At 33.0% G+C, this 20,228-nt stretch overlaps 1 protein-coding gene across 2 annotated transcripts in view; it reads right to left on the minus strand.

Annotated features, from left to right (window-relative positions):
* The window catches only part of LOC138694651 (calcineurin-binding protein cabin-1-like), a 57,876-nt gene that overhangs the window by 22,707 nt on the left and 14,941 nt on the right, over positions 1-20,228 (minus strand). The window contains exons 9-22 of one of the 2 annotated variants that reach the window (XM_069818595.1): positions 19,246-19,410; positions 16,070-16,279; positions 14,184-14,327; positions 12,561-12,732; positions 12,313-12,437; positions 11,704-11,908; positions 9,559-9,709; positions 8,939-9,086; positions 6,841-6,963; positions 5,968-6,133; positions 5,087-5,276; positions 3,961-4,106; positions 2,189-2,302; positions 167-331 (exon numbers count right to left, since the gene is read on the minus strand). In XM_069818595.1, coding sequence (XP_069674696.1) covers positions 167-331; positions 2,189-2,302; positions 3,961-4,106; positions 5,087-5,276; positions 5,968-6,133; positions 6,841-6,963; positions 8,939-9,086; positions 9,559-9,709; positions 11,704-11,908; positions 12,313-12,437; positions 12,561-12,732; positions 14,184-14,327; positions 16,070-16,279; positions 19,246-19,410 — 2,224 coding nt within the window. Of the gene's footprint in view, positions 1-166; positions 332-2,167; positions 2,303-3,960; positions 4,107-5,086; positions 5,277-5,967; positions 6,134-6,840; positions 6,964-8,938; positions 9,087-9,558; positions 9,710-11,703; positions 11,909-12,312; positions 12,438-12,560; positions 12,733-14,183; positions 14,328-16,069; positions 16,280-19,245; positions 19,411-20,228 lie in introns of both variants that reach the window. The other variant, XM_069818594.1, reaches the window with a different exon arrangement.

Below are 20,228 nucleotides of genomic sequence, written 5' to 3' on the forward strand. Positions count from 1 at the left end.
AACAAGAAAATTGTCATCCTCAACATTCTAGTGCTCATCATGCTCATTCACTGGATTCAAAATTCATGGGTTCAAACTCAGTCAAGAACAGTGAATTTTTAAGGGACAACTAAAATCCTATAACAGCTCCTAACCAGGAAATGACTATATTTCGGTATTTTCTTACCTGTTTAAGTAAACGGGAACAGAAGGAATGTACCATGTAAACAAAGGAACCGTACTCAATCCACATTAATGAATGATTTGATTCTATATCAAGAGCACGCTGGAAACAACGTTGAGCTGCAGATGCTTGTCGCAGGAAATCCATCTCACTTTTCAGTGGTTCACACTAGAAGTAACCGTAACGAAGTCTTACAATTATTGCACAAAAGTACAACAGCACACATTAACTAAATGGAGCAAAAATAAACAATAAATAAAAAAGTAAATGTTTTATGAAATTAAAGTCTTGCAATTACTCACAAAATTATAATAAAATATTAACTAAATGCAATAAAAATAAACAATAAATAAGAAAGTAATGTCCCGTGAACTTCAACAGTCAAATTAAATTACTGGATTTTTAAAAGTATTAAAACATTTATCGTAAGGAGACAGCTTTATTACTTTCGAATTAAAATTTTTACTTCAAGCATCTAACATGGCTTGATTCAAGATAAATATTTTTTTAGAAATAACAAATTTGTTTATTTAGTTAAAAATTCGTTCAACTGTAATCTGATGATAAAGTATTCAAGAGGAAATGATTTGACTCATGGCCTAATTCAAGTATTACTCTAACATTTGTATGAGAAAGAAAAGGAAACTACATGAAATTTTAGACAACTCTGGTTAGAGAATCCACATGTGATTCTCTGGTTCATGCAGGATGGAACCAGGCCACATACAGCTTATGTCGTTTTGGACATTCTGCATGAAACTTTCGACTCAGATGTCATCTCAAACAGATTTCCTGACAAGTTAACACGTGGGCAGAACTGGCTTATGAATAGTCCTGATCCTTATAATGGTCAAAATTATACTCCACAATGGCCTACAGAAAGAAATAGAAAAAATAAAATTTATCATGTAAAATATATTTATGAAATATATCTGCAGTGCTCGGGAAAAGTGACATAAGTCAGTTTCCACAAACCTTTTTTGATAATTTATTGACAACTTACACTGGTTTATGTCGATTTGATTTTTTTCTGTATGAATTATTGTAATGGGAGAAATACTTATGCATTTTTTTTCCAAGAGAGCAGATGTTCCGTAAGTTGTCAATAAATTATCAAAAAAGGTTTGTGGAAACTGACTTACGTCACTTTTCCCGAGGACTGCAGTTATAATCCTGAATAAATATTTCTCGGTGATTGAGTGGTTACCATGATTGCCATTAGATCAAAGTTTGCAGACCCAATCTGCCAAACATGATATGAAAAGAAGGACTTACAGTATAGAAAATAATTGTCTCTGGATGAAAGGAATTTATAAAAAAAATTGTTGGTAATTTCTTGCCCATGTAAAAGTTAAATTCTCCTAGTAATTATTATGATTTATCATTCTATCATCAGGGGTAATTAATTTCCCAGCATTTCAAAAGCGAAATTCAACACTACACGACTAGCAGTGTACTGGAAGGTCTAAATGACTATGTGGACTTACATGAAATCAACCAATCAGGTATGTCCTTGTTACTTTGACACTGCATACCAAATTTAGTGATCTCCCCTTCCTCAATAAAATGAAGAGATATTTGCAAAACATAGTTGTGACATTCTTTCGTCATTTTCGTTTCTTGCCCAAATATGAAACTATTAAAGTGTTACATAACATTGGAGAGAGTTCCAAAATTTACATCAGATAGTATCCAGTAATAATATATTGGTTATTTTGTCTTAAATTAGGTCTTTGTTTTTGTCAATAAAAAATATTTAAAAGTAAATCTAAAAAAACAATAAATGTAAATAAATTATTTTCTTCTATATACAATACATCAATAAAAATAAATATAATTATGGAAAATATAAAAAACGAAGTTTTCAGATTACAGTAGTTAAACGAAATAATGTTTCTGTTTAAAAAAAGTTACAAAATGAGCACATCACTGGATGGTATTTTTAGAATGTTCAGTTCACGGTAAGAAGACGTGCAACCATACAAATACACCAAATGTACTTACAATACTCATCAATTTGCTTACAGAATTAAGTTTTGTTTCCAGCTGACTGCCTCTTGCAAGGGCCATTCCTGCCCATGAGTCAATACGAATGGGATTAACACAAACATCAAGCAAGTAATGCCTAATTGCTTTTCCCTGTAAAAAACCATAAATGTCAAGATAATTTCCTTGAAATATAACCAACAGCAACTTATATTCTTTCTAATTTTGCAATAAATACTTATTTAATATTTATTCATAATCTGTACCAGAAATTCTGTTTCTGTCATCTGAACTCCAAAACAGTTAAATTGAAAGAAAAAAATTACCATATTTTTCTTTATTTCTAGCATAACGTTTGGTGTTAACTATTTCTATAGGCCCATCACTCTTATTTCCAGCAGCCAATCACGTTGCAGGTCGGCTACATTTAAATGTGTGCGTCTTGTCATTCACTGCTCATGACGTTATGCACTTCCTAAGGCTCGATAAATACTTAATATAATCGCCCGCCATTTTGGTTCTTTCGTTGGCGTTCACAGAAAGCACACGAGGACGTTATTTGCCACTCAATTATTTGCTCAATTACAGAGCGTTTGATTGATTATCATAGGAGCTACGACATGATAATGTTTAACGGTGCGGCAAATAGATTCCTTGTCTGGTAATTCAGCAATGAAAGAACAAAAATGGCGAATGATACTACCTAGCTAGACTTTATAGAGCCTTCACTTCCTAACGCATAAGCAAAGAGGAAGTCATGCCGGAAATAACAGGACGTGACTATAACAATTAAATAGCACTTTAAGTGCCAAACAAATTAATAAAGTGGGAGTCATTACATTATAAATGCTTTATAATTATACACAGCAAATAAAATAATTATTTTAAATAACTTTCGTCAAATTATCCACAATACATTTTTACAACCCACCATTTGGGGTTACCATAATTAATCTAATTTCTATTCCAGGGATTAGTATCATTTTAAACAATTTTGAAATAAAATTTCAAATAATCTCATATATGTGTCGAAATAAAAACTATTATATTTTATGTGTGTATATCCTGAGTTAACTGTTCCATAAATACGGACAAAATCAATTCAGAACAGTCTACATACAGATAGGTGTACATAAAGAGACAGCATGCTAAAAACATTTGTTTGGTATCAGGGATGCTGGAAACATGTATTTATATAAAAATCTCAAAATAAATTTATTTGCAGCATCACAATATTTTCTCTATACTTCATAAAAAGAGAAAATAAATGGTTTGCTACTGCTACTACAATGAAAGAATCGACTTGTGATGTGTTTATTGTGAAAGGTACAGGGCCAGAACACGGTGCTGCAATTAGCAGCATTCTCCCTTTCCTCAACTCAGAAGCAGAAGCAGATGGGGGGTGGAAGGCAGACAGGCAGAGTGTTTGTGTTCATTATTGATAAGTATGGAAGGAATTGTTTTAATACAATGACAACTGAGCAAACGATCTATGTGGTAATGATGTTTTCACTCGTCTTGCCGCATTGGAAAGGAAAGTAAAGAATTCAGGCTCTTCTAGCTGACTCATGGGGATAGTGGAGTTGTCAGAAATCGATTAATTCATTGTGAGAGCTTTAATACCTACTTCATATTCCATAAAATTAACCTTCTCATTATTATTATTATTATTATTATTATTATTATTATTATTATTAGCTTCAATTTATAAATAAATATGAACTTGAAATTTACTGAAAGTTTCAAGAATTGAACCCTTCCCAATATAGTAATAAGACATTAAACTATGGTAAAGATAAACTATGACTCACCCATTCATTGACTTTAAAATAATAGTCAGCCAAGAGATAATAAATTGCTGATATTGAACGAGGAAGTTGCGAACGAGCATCTCCTAATACAGGGAGTGACCGACTAGTCCCATCAATGTATGCCACCACTTTTTCTACTAGATGTGCTACAAGAGAAATATGGACATTGATCAATAACTTTTTACATGAAGAAACATAATAATTACTTTTCTTTCTCGCAAATAAAAAAAATTAAAATGAAATACAGTCAACTCCCGATAATTCGCATGTGGTTAATTTGATTTGCAGGTAATTCACTGTCCTTTTGGGGGGGGGGGGGAATTAATGTTATTTCCGTTTTTATTCGATTTACACTTCCTCCCTCTTAAGAAATGTGTGATCTAAAATCAGAAAAAATGAAGTCTTCTAAAAAAAAAAAAAAAGACATTTTTGTTAAACTAGGGCCGTATGATATTTTGTAAAACCTATGTTTTTTTGTTTTAAGATTCTATCCCACTGCAGTACAATAATAATAGGCTGTATTATAATGTTTGAAAATGTTTTGCACTGTTTCACATTTTGCACTTGATTTTGAAGTGTATTGTAGTAATTGAGCCTAACACAGTAACTTTTACTGAACTTTAATTAATAATAAAATTAGCAATTTTCGATATTTCATAAAAGTTCGTGCATTAATTATAGCGAATTATCGGGAAGATACAGTACTGTATATGATTATAATGTTCTTATATATAGAAGATGAACTGGCAGTGAGGAAAAAATATGGAAAAGTCAGAGTGATTTATCTCAATACTTAAAATATTGTCCTACAAAATTTTATCCTACTTTACACCTAGAAACAAAATTTGGGTCACCTGAATTTTCTAAGTTCCAGTTATAATATACTGTGCATGCTCAGTGCAGTGTGTTATAACTGGAACTTGAAAAATTTAGATGGCCCCAATTTTGCTTCTGGGTCTGTACAACTTAGAAATGGCCATTCAGCATATATCAGGTAAATTACCTATTTTTAACTATTTTAATATTTTGAAGCTTTAAAGTTTTATCATATTTTGTACGAAGAGTGATTACTATGATAACACAAATGTAAATAACACTTTATAAATAAATTGGAAAGTTGTAATACCTGGGTTGCAATGATCTGGTATCAACCCAGCAATCCGTTTGAACAAACTTTCCACATCAGCTGTAATACTAGCAACTCTATATGAGTCGAATTCTGGTAGTTCATCCGGTTGATAAAACTGATACAATTGCATGCCTCTTTCCCATGTCAGAGAAATCTGTGGGACTCCATGATCTTGCAGATAGCGTGCCTATTTACAAACAATATATTGTCAATGTTTAGTTTTTATTTTAGAAAAAAATTACTGATTTCGAAATATAAAATGTCAATTACTTTGATGAAGATTAATATATTATTCTTTCGATTAATGTTTCATATAATGTAAACACAATATAAACATAATATTCGAGAATAAGTAAGTAGGAAAACATCATGTAAACACAGAAAAATCTGTAACATTAAAAAAACTGGATGTTTGCAATATTTTCACAACATAAAAAAATTATGGTTTATTTAATGACGCTCGCAACTGCCAAGGTTATATCAGCGTCGCTGGTGTGACGGAATTTTGTCCTGCAGGAGTTTTTCTTACATGTCAGTAAATCTACTGACATGAGCCTGTCGCATTTAAGCACACTTAAATGCCATCAACCTGGGCCGGGATCGAACCCGCAACCTCGAGCACAGAAGGCCAGCATTATACCAACTGCACTACTGAGGCCGACTTTTTCACAACATAATATCAGTTTCTACTGAAAACATTAACAGAATTACATAGATATTACATCAATCAACATAAAGTACATAGGTTCTTGGTTCGAAATTACCACACTAATCTATTTCTTTTCCAGATAGAGGGAGGTGGGGGTACATAATATACGGTACAGTAACATGTTGATAGGTTTCTGGACTAATCTGTCCCATAGACAACATTGCATTACCTTTGTTTTCTTGTTAGGGTGGGCATATAGGCAGTAGAATACCTGTTCCAAGCCTTGATTTAATTTGTCTCTAACAGAAATAAATCTCTCATCTCTGAGTCTTGGTATTACTACATTCATTGTGTGCAACAAAAGTGCTCCTTCACCACTACAGCACCACGACCTCCTGTGAAATAACCAAACCAAATTATTTAAATTTATATATTTCAAAATTTATCTCATATCACTACAATTTAAAGAAATGGTCCAAAAAAGTTTTAATAATTCTTTGCTAAATCATGCTCACAGAAACACAAGATTATAAAAAGACGAAGGAGAAAGAGAAGTAGAGTAAGGAAATTAAAAACTTCAAGTTTATACAGAATGAAGTTTAAAAGTGCTACAGTAATGCAAGACCTTCATGGCCAAAGTCTCTTGACTATTCGTAAATGAAAAAAGTCAATAACAAACACGTCACCAGCAGAAAAACAATGTGATGGTGCAATTTTTAGTAGAAGACAACGTTTAGTTGTCTTTTAAAATGTACAGCAAGTTCAGATTCACTGACTCCTTTAAAGTATTCCATAAATGCTCTAGTGACCAAGAATAACCATCCCTAGTGTTAAGGTCTGAGAGGAAAAAAGGAAAGAAAAATTATATAAATATTTTAACCAGTCCATTATCAATTTCCTTCGTTCATATTTGCATAAGAAAACGTTGCTGTTCTGGTTGTCTGATGGCAGACTTAAAGATTTATTTCATTTATCTTCTGGCATCCGAATATAGTATAAGAAGAAGTGTCAGTTGAAGATCGGAGTAATGTAATACTACTCCATATTCTTTAAACTTTTAACGTAACAATTAAGAACCTACTCAAAAATCTAAAATTCTTACTTTCCAAGATACTCATGGGCTGTAAATAAGATCGATATATATCCTGGCAATTCTCCAATTTCACTGGCTTCATGTTCTTCATCATCTTCTGAATTTGATCGTGATTTCCCCTTTTCTTCTTTACTGAAATTTAAGGAGTCAAAATCTGAATTATATGTATGAATACAGCTACTTCATTATTCAATTGCTTACTTAAAAACGTGACACACGCTAGTTTCCTCCCTTATCACATATAACAGACTGATGAGCCTAATGGACTTTCAAGACAACAACTTTTATCAATTTCACTATGTTGCCATCTAGCGACTGTAAAAGAAGTCACTTTATAATCCTGATGGAATTGTATGGAGTAATAGCTTGCAGCAGTACTTTCATCTAGCAATCGTTATCATAACAATTAATTTTCAAATTGGAGATTCTGGTGGTAGTTCTCTTTTATATGTTGCCATTTTATAACATGAGAATGGCCAATCTAATACCAGTATATATGTGATCAGGGGTTTTCTTTTGGGGTGGAGGAGGACTTTCTTTCATTTATATATGATGCGCACATACAGATCATGAACCACTACAGTAACAATGATGAACATTTTCAGTACAATACTGTGTATCTAAGTGCACGCATACACATATGGCACATTGTAATTAGTAACTTCATCAATACAGGATCTACCATTCTAAAGTGATATGTGCCAAAAACAACTTTCTGAAATATTGATGGAAAACACATTGTGAATGCATGTTGAGATATCTACAACACCATATTTTGACGCACAAATGAGTCACTTAAAGTTAAGCTATAACAAAGACAATTTAGTATGATATTCTTATATGGATGTTCCTCCCTTAGATTGAATAAAATGAAATTTGAAAAATTGGCACTTAGCATTGGCCAAACACCTGCATAGAATTTGAATATATCAGTCCTCTAACTGTCCGTTGTGCAACTCAAACCAAGAAATGGATTCGGAACACCTCAAAATCTGTGCTTCAGTGGCTGGCCATGATAATATCTTTGAAAAATATTGGAGTGCAAGAGGTCAAATGACTTTATTGTCAAACGCCTGGCATTAGAAAACAACAACATATTTAGAATGTTAGGTCTTCAATAATGAAAAGTTGGTTGGCACTCATTGTCTCTAGTGAGGATCAAATAAGACTTTCCTGGAGTTCTCTAACCAGGCAGAACTGAAATTCATTTCTAATAATTAAAAGGGGATCTGTGTAAAGAAATTTATTACACTCAGTAACAGGATGATCACCAGCAGGGAAATTTTTAAGTTACTCTCACTTTAAATTCAGAGCGTGCCAGTAAATGTTAGCTGGCAGAGCTATCTGCACCTAAAAGTAGAAACCATACGTGAATTGCAGTGAGACAAATTCTTGAATTCTTTCACCCAAATCCTTAGTTTAACGATCTCTCTTAACAATACCCATGTGCAATAAATTATATTGTCCCTTCAGTACTATTGTCAGCAAGCCATTCTTCACTGCTGGTGAAGTATTTGGGGGAAAATCTTTAATATAATGTATACTTATTGTGAAATATTACTACTCTAAAAAGCAAGAGTCCAATAATGCGACCTAGTAGGCTACTTCAAAATTGAATATATAAAAAGAGAGAGAGAAGGAAAAAAATGTGAATAACTGTAATTTTCTTTCACATGTCACAAATTTGTGTTTACATTTTAGCCCGAGAAGTTTAATGCCCTCAGCCAGTTTTGAACCAACTAACACTACATCAGTCTAGACGCAAGCATAACAATCAGAAGACATACCAGAACAGTACTGGTACTTCATCAGTAGTAGTGTTTGTATGTGAATTGCAGTGGTCAAGCGACATTAGGAAAGAATTTCATTCTATATGTGGAAGCAAAATCTTTTAAAAGTTCGAATATTTGTCGACGACAAAGTTGCACTAAGTAATACAGTATTTCTGACCATTATTCTAAAGGGAAGAAAATGAGAAGATATTATTTCAGAAAATTTCCAACTTGTGTCAGTTTTTTACAGACTTCAAAATTGTTACCACTTAAGAAACAATTTAAAACTTTTGATAAATACCTTTCAAAATGCATATTGTAATTAAAATACTCACTGTTGTAGTATTTGCTGAAGAAGAATCCATGGAGAGATTGTTTCTACAGGCATCTCCACTGCTGTTTCTGGTGCCTCAAGTTGATGACATACAGTATGGGTTAAATTTTGCACTAAACGCGCCAATCTACTGTTTGGCATACTATCAACTGAAATTTAAGACACAACCTTTATTATATAAAAAAAAATAAATAAATAAAAACAGACAACAGTGCAAACATGGATGGTACCATGTCTCTTATTTATTAATATGTAGCAAAGTCAAAATGAACATTTTGATGTGAAACATCTATGTTCAAAATACAATAGAGAAAAATAGTAACATTTTGACATGAAAGGTTTACTCTGATGTCATTCGTGGTACCACAGATATGTACTTTGTTGTTTTCAACAGAGTCTGTTTCTCTTCATTCTCAATTTATTATACCTCGAGATTTTCAAAACAATAGTCATGGACATATTGAGTATATGGGTAATGCATTTTCATGAATATTAAATAAAATACATTGCAGTGTTAAAGAAAGTACATATTGTACTTTATTACTTTAATTCGAATATAGATGTTTCATGGAATCATTGGGATTTCCTTTAATCCCCTGTCAATTATTTAAACATACTTACTAATTGAAATTCCACCTTTATTGACACAGGACTCCATCCCAGAAAGAAGTTTCTCAACTGTAGAAGCCCATTTACTTTGTTCTTTGTCCTCAGAATTTAGGTATTTGTGTAGTGCTTCATTGCAACATGCTTCTCCCCAGTAAAAGCAATCCTAATTATACAGACATAATTAATAAAATTTGAGTCTCCAATAAATTACAATTACAAGCTAAAACTAGTACTTAACTAAGGTAAATTACCATCATAGTTTCAATTAACACAGGAAAGTTGTTTATGTAACAAATTTATCAAATCTTTTAACATAATGGCATGAGAAGTGAGAAATCAAGAAAACATTTTTGCTAGAATAATGATTAATTAACATTCTCATGTTAATATCATACATACTTTCTCATATAACACACAGCCAGCATTCATTTAACAGTAAATACCGGTATTTATTATCAGACTGTAACAAGATTTGCAAAAGGAACACACTGCAATTTACAATCACAACAGCATCTTTGCTATTTCGGTAAACAATAATATTTTCTGTACATTCTGCACAAACAGAAAATGAATCATTCTGAAGTAAATCATTACACCTGATTGTAAACGGTCATTTTGTGCACTTTCTACCAAAGAACTGTTATTTTCGAAAAAAAAATTACTTGCTAATATCACATATGATCAAAATCCGATGCACAGTTTATTATAAAAAAATCTGTATAAAGAAATGTGAAAAACCGTATGTAATGTACAGTAAAACTCTGTTTTAATGTTCCTTCCTGTTTTTAAGGAACAATCTGTTAAGTCACAGCCAAATTACCATAAGAATAATACTATTAATTCCCGCTTTTAAGAAACTGGTTTAAGAAAAATCTCGTCTTTAAGGAACACTTTTCAAATGTATTTTGTGATAATGAAGCCCGAAATATTGATAATCAATAGTACCAGCATATTCGAAAGTGCATCACAATCGACAGTAATGTGGTGGTGATATTCTTTATGGTCTTGCTTTGAGTTGCTTTCACAGAGTGGTTGCTTTGCTTGCATTGTTCTCGAGATTTGTGTGGATTCTGTTTCCAAGTTTTTTTTTTGCTATTTATGCTGTTTATGCATCGTTATAATGGCGATTAAATGGAAGAAATTAACTATTGGATGAAAAGTGAAAATAATAAGGGATGTCGAGCTTAATCTCCAAATAACACTATCACATATGACAAAAAAGCATGGTTTGCCAACTACATTATGGGGAATAATGAAGAAGAAAGAAGAAATCTTCATTGCTGAGTTTCAGTGTGGTTTGGGTTCAACCAAACAGAAAAACATTCATGCCACACCATTTGAAGAGTTAGAAAATGTTGCAATGAAATTTACTGTAAATAATAATTGTAAGTCTAATTAAATGGTTATAATAAAGTTTATATATAACACACATTAGTACTTATTTAAGCCTTTCCTTCCCATTTTATGTAAACCTCCTTTTAAGGAAAATCCCTATTTAAGTAGACAGCTGGGTATCTCAGTTGGTAAGCAGCTGGCTACGAACTGGAAGGTCCAGGGTTCGATCCTGGGTCTTGGTGGGATTTTCTCATCTCCAAACTTCCAGAATGGCCCCAAGGTCCACTTCTATCAAACTGAGTACCGGGTCTTTCCTGGGGTGAAAGGTGGTCAGAACGTGGTGCCGGCTACATCCCCTTCTAGTGCCACAGTCAAGAAAGCATGAGGCTCTACCCCCCCCCCCCCATGCACTCCATGTGCCTTCATGAAATGTAACCTATTTAAGGAAAAAAAAAAGTAATCCCCCAGAGATTCGTTAAAAAGGAGTTCTATTGTACATTCTGTACAACAGAAAGTGAATAATCCTGAAGAAAATCATTACACCTGATTGTACACGGTCATTTTGTGCACTTTCTCCCAAAGGACTTCCCATGAAGAACTGTTATTTTCGATTACATATAAACCAAATACGATATTTTATTATAAAAAAATCTGTACAGCCTGGAAGACTGAAATGGAGAAATAATGTCTTTTTTTATTTTTTAAACTCCATTAAGTTTATAGAACCAAAAAGGCTAAGACAGGATTCAGAAACTATAATTGACATTGAAATCAGCATTTAGGAAACGAATGAACAATTGCTGATTGTAGTGTATACAACACCTGATATCTCTTCAGCTGCCACAGAGCATCCATTAACATTGCAAGTTGGGTGGCTCGATCAGGACATGAGCTTGTACTATTATTTGGAGTTGACAGTGGAAGTTGCGATTGTTGTGAAAAATGAAAAGTCTCTTGAAGTATTTCCACTAGGTCTTCATAATGCTGCTCATCATAAAGATTCTGAACTTTATATAAATTCTGATTTCTGTAAGAAAATAAAAAATAATTTCGTATAGAAAATAATGGAGAAAACAATTCTGTATACAGTACTTGGTATCTTCATCACAATATTACATAAGTCTATTGCTGATCAACAACACATTACACCACACTGCCACTGTCCAAAGACATCAACAGACTACACCTTTCACTTGTCCTATAGGTTTCTAAATTTAAACGAGGTTTTATTTTACCAAGTGTCATAAATCTAGAGGTGTCTAGGAATATGTATTATATGTCTTTTTCGTATTATATTCTATCCTACCTGGTTAACATGTTTCGACCTGTTATTGGCCTTCTTCAGAACTCATATTCCGAAGTGATGTAGTGTTAAAAGTTGTGTAATCAAAATGTATAAAGAGATTCACTTTATATACATGTAAAAATTACCTTTTGAGAGTAATGAGCAATTTTTGTGTCAATTCTTTGTTAATAATATTATGATGCTTGCAGTTTGGAAGAAATACTTTCTGCATGTTAGTGGCATCACACCTTTCCTCAAGATACTGGAGAATCTGTACAATGCAGAACACAAACATAATTACAATATTTATTCAAAATTAACATGAAAATAATTAACCAGCAATAATACTTCAATTCCATGTATTTATTACGAAATATAGAGACAATTTACTTACTGTGTGCAATGATTCTATAGCTATGTCTGCACTTCCTTGATTAATAAAAAGGTGAGCTTTCAGCCAATAAAGCCGCAATATATATTTTAGATGTTCCTCTTTAAATAATCCTTCTCGGACAGATACAAATACTAGCTGCCCTATTGATTCTGCTGGTATTTCATCCTCATACCTGCAAAAGGAAATATAGTGAAAACAGACTCTTTAACAAAGAACGAAGTAAAAATTATTTGTCAATGTCATATATTTTGGTACTCTCATTTATGACACCGAAAAAACCGACATTAATATCAACATTTCAAAAAACAATATTTTTCTCTATAAATTATAAATCGTGGTAATAACTAGGTGCAATACAATTAAAAAGCAGAGGGGGGGGGGGGGGGGAGAGGGGAGGAACTGAATTCATGGTTTAAATTTTATTTAGTAAGTTTATAATGGCCTTGCACATCTTTTAACACTTTTCTCCACTCTAATAATCCCTTTCATACAGTTCTTCCCCTACAGCAGTGGTCATCAGCACTCGCTGAAATGTGCAAAGGGTAAGCGGAGCCGTCCCGTGTGCCCCGTCGTGCAGTAGGAAGAGGTAGGGAGCATACCCGCTAGCAGCTACGAGTGCACCATGGTGCACTGTGTTTTCCGCGGGTAAGAGACGCTGGCTCCAGGGTGCTCTGTGCTGATGACTGCTGCCCTAGAGTATGTCTACTATTTCTTGAATCCAAAAATTTTTTATCTCTCATCTTTCTTCCTATATTATAATAATATCGACAAAATATGATTCAAAACATAGTTATTCTATAAACAAAAATATGTATACATACTGACACAGCAAATTTTACTTGTTTTTAAGGATTGATATTGTCTATCCGACCAAAGTGAGCTCTAAAGAAATAAATGTAATTAATCACTACATGTTTGGAAGTGGCAGACCAATAATATTTATTATCTACTACAGGATTACTTCAAAATGCTATAATCTGTTTATCATCTCGGAAAAAAACTGTTTTATGTGAAACATTTATAGCGTGTTTTGGGAAAACCATTGATTTAATTCCCAGTATTCTCAGTCACAACTGAACTTCAACCAGTAATTTTTCAATAAAACACATGCTGAGACAACGTGTATGCCATCCTCACCAATCCAGAAACAAAAGCAAAAATGGAAAGGGAGGAAAATATTACACTCCTGGACAATGATAATGGTGGCAACATCACTCTGACACTTTACAAAACAAAACTCCCACAGTTCCTGCACTGTATAAACGAAACTCAGCCAGAAATGGTATGATGTACACAAAGTTATGTTATTTTAAAAGCCACCCATTTTATATTAATCACTCTGTATATCAGTGTAATGACTATAATTATAAATAATTTCTGCAAAAGAACCATACACATAAGGAACAAAAGAGAATATTCAAAGATATACAAATGTAATAATGAATTTCAAGAAACTTAGAAAGTTTACACGTAATAGTAATGGAAGCAAATCGGCCCTTAACTAATAATTTCTGTGGACAAAATGTAATTGTCTCGTGAATCAGTTATTTCTTATAGTCTATTAGATTTAGAGTAAAATGATTTTTATATGTAAACTGGTTTTACTTCTAACTGCATACTGACCCTATTTTAAAATCAGTTGTAATTTTGTCTTGTAGCCATCTATCAACAAACAGCTCTCCATAAAGTAAAGTAATGCAAGCATCTTCTTTTATCCAATCTTCATCTTCCTCTGAAGAAAAGACAGATGGATGATTCACATGTTGCCTGCGAAAAATGCATAGCAATACACAGATATTAAGTGCATAGCAATACACAAAAATATTAGCTATTAATCATCTAATTACTTTACTGAAATCAACTCAAAGTTTATCCAAGTGAACTTATTTTCACTTCGAATAAGAGTTTTAACAATGGCTAATTTTCTATTTATCAATATGTTTAACTCACGTTTATCCCTAAGTGTTGAATAAATAATATTCTGAATCATCATCATTATCACCAAAATCCTACGAACTGAATGCACTGAAAATGCTCACACTTCAAAGTTTCTGCACAGAATACTGCAAAATAACAAATAATGATCGTTTATATGTTAAAAGCAAAGTCCAAAAAAGCTTAAACATCGAAAGTATAGTGTCTAATAAATATTAAATCCCTAGTGATTAAACAGAAAACTGATGGAAGAACACTGTTTTCCATCTCATATTTTACTTTCTGCACAATGCTCTTTCTCCCTGAGGAAACAAGATGAATAGCTATCAAGAGTTCTAAGTGGAAATCTAAATTGCCTTAGTACAAAAAGTTTGAAATGTATTAAACAAATGAAAAGCTAAACGAATACAAGAACAGAAGCAACGGTGGATGGTAAGAGACAATGCCACAGAAATCGGTAGGTATTTCATTTGGAACCATCATTCAAATTACTCATGGAAAGACAGCTTATTTATAGGAAAAATGTGCCAAAATGTTTGAACAATGGACACAAAGGGCTCTTTCCCTAATGTTCCACCAGAGGTTTAAAGAAGGGAACAGAATTTAGAAACCATCATAACTGACACACTGAGGGAGGCATGGGTACACTAATACACATCTGAAATTAAATGGTCAATAGCAGCTTTCTGCGCAGGCAAAGTTGTGGCCACTGTTTTTAGGAATAAATAAGGTATTATTATCCTTGAATTCAGAGACTGTGGAACAAAAATAATAGTGAACAATTACTATGCAACATTACGACTAAACAGGCAATTTGGGAGGAAGAGAAAGGCCTTTTCAACCACATACTGCACATTACACAAAGGAATTTCTGCAGTTTTTCTAATGGAATATTTTGGAAAATCTCCTCTACATCTAAGACCTTATTCTTAGTGACTTCTATTTGTTTGAACCAATGAAGGAATATCCTGTAGAACAGTTTTCAGGTGATGTAACAGTACAGAATGCAATTCAAGTCGTTTTAACATCAAATTAAAGAAGTATCTAATTTCTCACGCCTTCTATTCTGTAGGTGAATTCATGACATTCAACAATGCTTCATGAAATTGATACTAAACTTTGTGTTGTACTAGTAGACTATATTGTAAACCTCTTCTGTATATATTTCAATTAGACTGTGACTATAAATTAAGACTTTATAGTAGTATTAAGTTTTTTGGCTTGTGACGCAATATACGAATACCATGGTATGTTAATAAATACAATACAATGCAATACAAGAACCAGAGAAGGAATCTTGAAGCTTGTGTCAATATGAAAAAAATGTATGCTACGTGTTTATAGTAGTCATCGTTATGTAGCTTAAAATATTAATTTCAATATGTGCGTAATTTGTAAATAAAAGTACCTATACAGTATATAAAATAGGGAATCTTAGTTTCTGACTGACCCTCATTCATAAAAAGGGACTACAGTGAATACAGTAGTTATTCGTGTAATATTATTTTATTAAACATCTTTTCTTCCCAAATCATTCATCTCTAACAGAACTCCACAGGTAATAAAATAAATACCTCATACATTGATATGCCTGCAGAAAAACTGCAGGTAGAGCTTCGGGCCAGAGTATTTGCCACTTATTGCAAATAGATTTCACATACACTATTAGTAAGTCAATTATGTCATGTTTATTGTTGAGCTGAATAAACTTCTCGATATCAATGGTTTCTTTTTCAGTTCCAAAGTAAGTTTCATCATTTATCACCTTTGATAAGTCTTCTTTCCTAGAAAAAAATATGCAATAATAATTATGGGTGTGTAAAGTAAATGGATAATCTATGGTTACCACAATTTTGCTATAGATGAAAACTTTCAGTCTTCTTTGCAATGTTTAATTTATTATTGTACATGGTAAGACCTGCAGTATATATTGACTACACCCTAACTCTGGCTACTAGCAACAGGCATCTATAATGAACACCGATCAAAATACCCCTCATTTCTCTTGAAAAACAACAACTGAATAGACTACAGTTGACTATAGTGGACTTTATGTTGTCAGCAAACAGCTGGATACATTAAGAAGATTGATTGATTGATTGTACATGGTAAGATATGATGTAAGAATGACAAGCAAAAGGGAAAATATCAAAATCACCTTCAGCACAAATTACAAACATAAGAACAGACATTCCTTAGATTAACACTTTCTACAAGACCATGGACAGTACTACTGTCACAGAATACGACAGTAATTCAGGACCTTTTCAATCGAAGATGAATAGCAGTTAGATAAAGGACAGCAATATCAAACGAATGCAAACAAAAGTCGGACTCCCACAAGGTGCTGTAACAAGTATCACTCAGTTCAATATCTACATTAATGATCCAGCAGTAGCACTAAATGGAAATGAAAATATCAAGGCGGAAATGTTTGCAGAAAACGTAATTATGTGGACATCAGCTAAAAATCAGCAATACAAAAAACAATATATAAAATTACAGAAAACGAATGAGAAGGCAATAAATTCCCAGAAAAATTGGTGCTATGAGAATAATACGCAAATCAACGCAAATAAAACACATTTTCGGACATTCATAATGCAAAATGAAACAAAAAATATAAACTTAAAAATTAACAATAACAACATAAAATAGACCAAAACCATAATATATTTAGGAATAGAACTTCACAAGCTCATAATAAAAAACCATGTAAGACTTAAATAACTTTCAGTAAGCAAGATTAGTAAGAGAACAACGTTCTACAGTGGCTTCCAGATGTGAAATGGGAAGGCAGTAAGGACTTGGAATAATTCTTCTCCGGTTTTCAGCCAGGTGAGTTGGAAGCAACTATCGGCTGAGAATCCGAGAAGAATTATTCCATATCCAACATCGGGAAAGCCACAAGTCCTACAGTAAGGACTTACTAAACACAGCGTAAAAAAAAAACCATCAAACCCAATTTACTGGATGGCGGTGAAATACTGACAACCACAAATACTACCCTGCAAAACAAATTAGAAATCTCAAAAAATAACTTACTGATAATAATTATTACTGGGACAGTAAGAATAATGCCTATCATTGCTCTTCAAACATTTACAAGAAATATCTCAATCAAACCAGAATAAGAAATGAAAGCTACTATACACGAACAGAAACTACATGGCAACAAAAATAAACATCAGTGATTTCAGATTTCTAGTTACAAATCACAAGAAAACTCAAACATCACATGAAAACTCAAACAAGTTTTAAAACTATTACACAATATTACAGAAGCAAAAGTATTACTGCAGATTAAGTCACCAAAATGTTTAACGAGCCTAACAGAATATATCGACACAGAAAACGAAACTGAACTTATATTTCCAGTGAATAAGAAATCTAACATACTACGTAAAATAAAAGCAACAGTTTCAGCAACCATACATGAAAAGTATCCAGAAAACGAATGGCTGAAAATATATACAAATGCCTCGCTTATGAACAATAAAAATGAAGCAGGGGCAGGCACACATTGTATAAAATTTTCATAATATCTACCCTTAGATGGAAACTCAAATCAATTTTATGCAGAACTAAAAGCAATCAAGTCAGGATTGGAAAACGTTTTTATGAAGGCCATAAATACATCAGAAAACTGTAAATCTTTCAGATTCAAAATCTACAACAGAAAGCAACAACACGACAATAAACAGTTTCGAAACCAAATGAAAATAGTAAGGGCAAGAAATAAGAAAGTTATGTTACAATGGATATCTGCTCATGTAGGGATTGTTGGAAATGAATGTGCAGATAAACTATCAAAAAGAGGTGCCACAGTGAGGAAGAAACCACTAGCCAATAAAACAGAACAGAACAAATTCCAACATAAAGCAACATTTCATAAAAAAAAAAAAAAACAGAATACTGATGAAATGCAGTCAAAGGACAAAATCTACAAGCACATCGAAACAGAACAGATACGTTCAAGATGCCAACTCGGCAAGAATTATTCCAAGTCCTTACTGCCTTTCCATTTCACACCTGCAGCCACTGTAGCACATTGTTCTTATTAATCTTCTTTACTAAATGTTAGGGAGAAGTTTTGTAGACAGCTAAATCTGCACTTGGCAACTATCTGAATTTAAGTCAACGACCTCATGTGTGAACAAAATTTGTTCTTTTAAAGCAATACATTCTCACAACATTGTATGGGGCAGATTCGTGGACATTATGACGAAGTGAAGAGAAGTGACCAGAAGCATTTGAAATGTGGATGTAGAGAAGAATGGAGTGTATGAACTGGACAGACAGAATAAGAAATGAAGCTGTGCTAGAAAGAGAGGGTGAAGAAAGAATAATGCTGAAACTGATCAGCAAAAGAAGAAGGAATTGACCGAGTCACTGGCTAAGAAGAAACTGCCTACTGAAGGATGCAATGGAAGGAATGGTGAACGGGAGATAAGTTCAGGGTAGAAGAAGATATCAGATTATAGACGAGTTAAGATACTCAGAAGAAGGCAGAAAATAGGAAAAACTGGAGAATGCTGGATTTGCAATGAAAGACCTGCCTTTGAGCAGAAAACTATGAATGAATGAACTTCGAATTAATTTATTCGCAACTATTTCCATTTCTAAAGCCATTAAATACAACAGTAATATTGTTCCTCACATTTCAACCTTTGATTATTCATTTGTTAGCTAAGTAAATAACTAGCTCTCATTTCTACAGAAGCTGAGATTTAACATGAACATAACATACTCCCTGTTAGGAGAAGCAGCAGTTGAGCGTTGATTATCATCAGAACGACCTTCTGTACTTTCACGTCTTTCAAACAGCTTGTACAAATCCATTGTGTCCAAGGAATCTTCTGTTGACTTCATTGCTTCCAGTTCCTTTCTCTTCTCATCCTTCATGACATTTGGTCTGCAGAATATTACATAAAGAAACTGTTATCTCACACAAGTTAAAGAATAAATAATCGTTAAATGTGAATCAAATGTGATGTGTAACTGTGAAACAATTATTGTCATTTTAAGGCATTTATGAAAGGTGATTCTGTCATATTGAAATGCAATGCTCAACTACTGTTAAAAGAGATTCTCCTGCACAAAAACTTGTGTTCATGGCATAACTGACTTTGTAGGCTAACTAGATCTCAAGATGGCATGATAATGGTCTATCACGTATTTTTATTATGAAGGAATCATTTTTCAAAATAAGGTACATGCCTTTCTTTGGCACTAACAATTTAATAACACATTTCAGTACATCATCATTTTATCCAATTTTCTCTCAAGAGCTTCAAAACTTTCCATTCTGGTAGCCTGGCTTCGAATCTTTGTGAGCCCGAATGGAATTTGTGGTGGACAGACAGTGCTTGCATCATCATCATCATCATCATCATCATCATCATCATGTGGTGTTTTGTAGTGGAGGCAAAAGAAACTACAGCTTCAGCACATCACTCCTATTATCTATCCAACTTAGAGTGAAACCTAATGTCAACAAATGCACGTGTTGTGATAACCCATGATTGGCCATATACCACAGTACACCTCTCAGTGTAAAACAGTATAGTCCGATATATTTTATATTCTACCGTTTATCTTTTATTTTCAAATAAAATCTGTGTTAAATAAATAATTATATTTTAATTTAAAATATTTTAGCATCAGAGTACATCATTCATAAGCCACTTCTCAGTATATGATACATTCAACAGCCACATCTAGAATGACATC

This window comes from Periplaneta americana, chromosome 2 (assembly GCF_040183065.1).
Source record: "Periplaneta americana isolate PAMFEO1 chromosome 2, P.americana_PAMFEO1_priV1, whole genome shotgun sequence".
Classification (NCBI taxonomy): domain Eukaryota; kingdom Metazoa; phylum Arthropoda; class Insecta; order Blattodea; family Blattidae; genus Periplaneta; species Periplaneta americana.